At 38.9% G+C, this 1,861-nt stretch overlaps 1 protein-coding gene across 3 annotated transcripts in view; it reads left to right on the top strand.

Annotated features, from left to right (window-relative positions):
- Positions 1-1,861, top strand: part of LOC107701258 (zinc finger MYND domain-containing protein 19-like) — a 15,492-nt gene that overhangs the window by 6,860 nt on the left and 6,771 nt on the right. For all 3 annotated transcript variants that reach the window (XM_016503222.1, XM_016503223.1, XM_016503224.1), the window contains one exon: positions 770-876. In XM_016503222.1, coding sequence (XP_016358708.1) covers positions 770-876 — 107 coding nt within the window. The remainder of the gene's footprint in view (positions 1-769; positions 877-1,861) is intronic.

Genomic DNA, 1,861 nt, shown 5'->3' on the forward strand with positions numbered 1-1,861 from the left:
AAATAAAATAAATCTCTTCATATAAACAAAATAAGGCTTTGTCTGTGCTCTTTCCTTTTAAAATTAGAGGCAACCACTGCATTTTAATCATGATCCAAACAAAGATGCTGCATGCATGCAACATGAGCAGTTTTAAATCTAAATTAGATTGTATAATTTCGAAATTTGAAGCAAAAACAGAATGGTTTGACTTCAGTTTTGTGAAACTATGCATAAATATATCTGCATGAAACCAAAACAGCAGACGAGCTGAATGAGACGCAGATTCACTCTCTGCCAGCAGGTGGCGCTTAAAGCCTTTCCGCTGTAAACAAAGCAGCGCTGCAATTATGAACTTTAATATGCATTATACAGAGGCAAGATGAAAAGAAAAAATACCATCTAAACTTTTCTAAAGACAGTTTAGAAAAGTTTAATTAGTGCTAAGTTCCCCCCAGACATATATTCATATAAAGTCCTACCCCTAATTGAATCGCGATTTGTTTAGCATCTCAACCGATTTGAATCGTCACATATTTGAATCGATTTTCAACCGGCTCGCGGTTAATCGTTACATCCCTACTAGGCGGAGCTATCAAAATAGGGGCGAGACCCTTTTGGGGTAGGGGCGTGTTTGTTTTGGTGATTTCAAATGTCAGCATTGGCTATCAGAAATCGCTTACCCCACCTTTAAAAACTACCCGAAGGATTCTTTTTTGTTGTGATCACATGCTTTGAATACAATTATTTAGTCCTGTGAAATTGAATGCCCGAATGTCTTTATTTTCAGGCACGCATGGAAGTTGATGCAGATGGGAATGGGGCAAAAATCTTTGCTTATGCCTTTGACATCAGCAAGGGTAGATGGGCTGGTCGACCACTGCATGAGTTACTTTGGTGAGTATAGTGTTTTTTCCTGTTGCATTTCCCACGGCTTTTTCACTGTTTACAAACTTCAGATATGACTGTCACAATTCGGGCCACTAGTGAAAGTCATAATGAACTTTTTTTTTTTCTTTTTTTTTTTAATGAAGCCACCTTCTCACTGGGGGTGTAACGATGCATTAATATGGATTGATGCATTGATCAAATGACCAACAATGAAATGTTTTTATGCAATGCATAAAAAATGTAAAGGGGTGGTTGATTGCGATTTCACTTTTTTAACGTTAGTTAGTGTGTAATGTTGCTGTTTGAGCATAAACAATATCTGCAAAGTTGTGGCACTGAAAGTTCAATGCAAACGGAGATACCGTCTTTTAAAATCTGGCAGTTTTTATTCCTACGAAAATGGCTCGTAGGGACTACGAGTTACTTCCCGGGTTCGTGATGTAACAAACCCAGATAAACCCCGCCCCTGGGAACATGCAGCAAAGGGGGCGAGGCCATGTTGTGCTGCTTTAGAGAAGAGGAAGAGAAAACTAGGGATGCACAAAAATCTATTCATATTAGGGCTGTCAAAAAAAAAATCGAATTTCGAATATTCGTCGAATTAAAAAAAAAAAAATCCACATTCGAATACAAAAACGTTGCATTCAGATTTTAGGTCTGCGTCAGCCGTCAGGCAGCCTTATCAGTGGCGCACGAAATGCGACGACAATGTAAGCGTCATTGCATTTTAATGCTTTTGTTAGCCTATTCAGTTGAACCCACTAGATGCGGCGCTGCTACGTTGTTCATTCAATATATAGCGGAAAACGAGAGCATCAGTGTGGCAAATATGTTGTTTACGGCGAAACTGAAACCAAGCCGTTCACACAGAACGCATATTTATCACATTTTCTAGCGGGGCATCTATCAGTGTTGCACTCGCGTCTCGCACAAGAGAGCGGCATGTTTAGAAAGCCATGTAAAATTAATGTAAGTTCAACTTTTAAAAAAA

The sequence above is a fragment of the Sinocyclocheilus anshuiensis genome, unplaced genomic scaffold (assembly GCF_001515605.1).
Source record: "Sinocyclocheilus anshuiensis isolate Anshui unplaced genomic scaffold, SAMN03320099.WGS_v1.1 scaffold2164, whole genome shotgun sequence".
Classification (NCBI taxonomy): Eukaryota; Metazoa; Chordata; class Actinopteri; order Cypriniformes; family Cyprinidae; genus Sinocyclocheilus; species Sinocyclocheilus anshuiensis.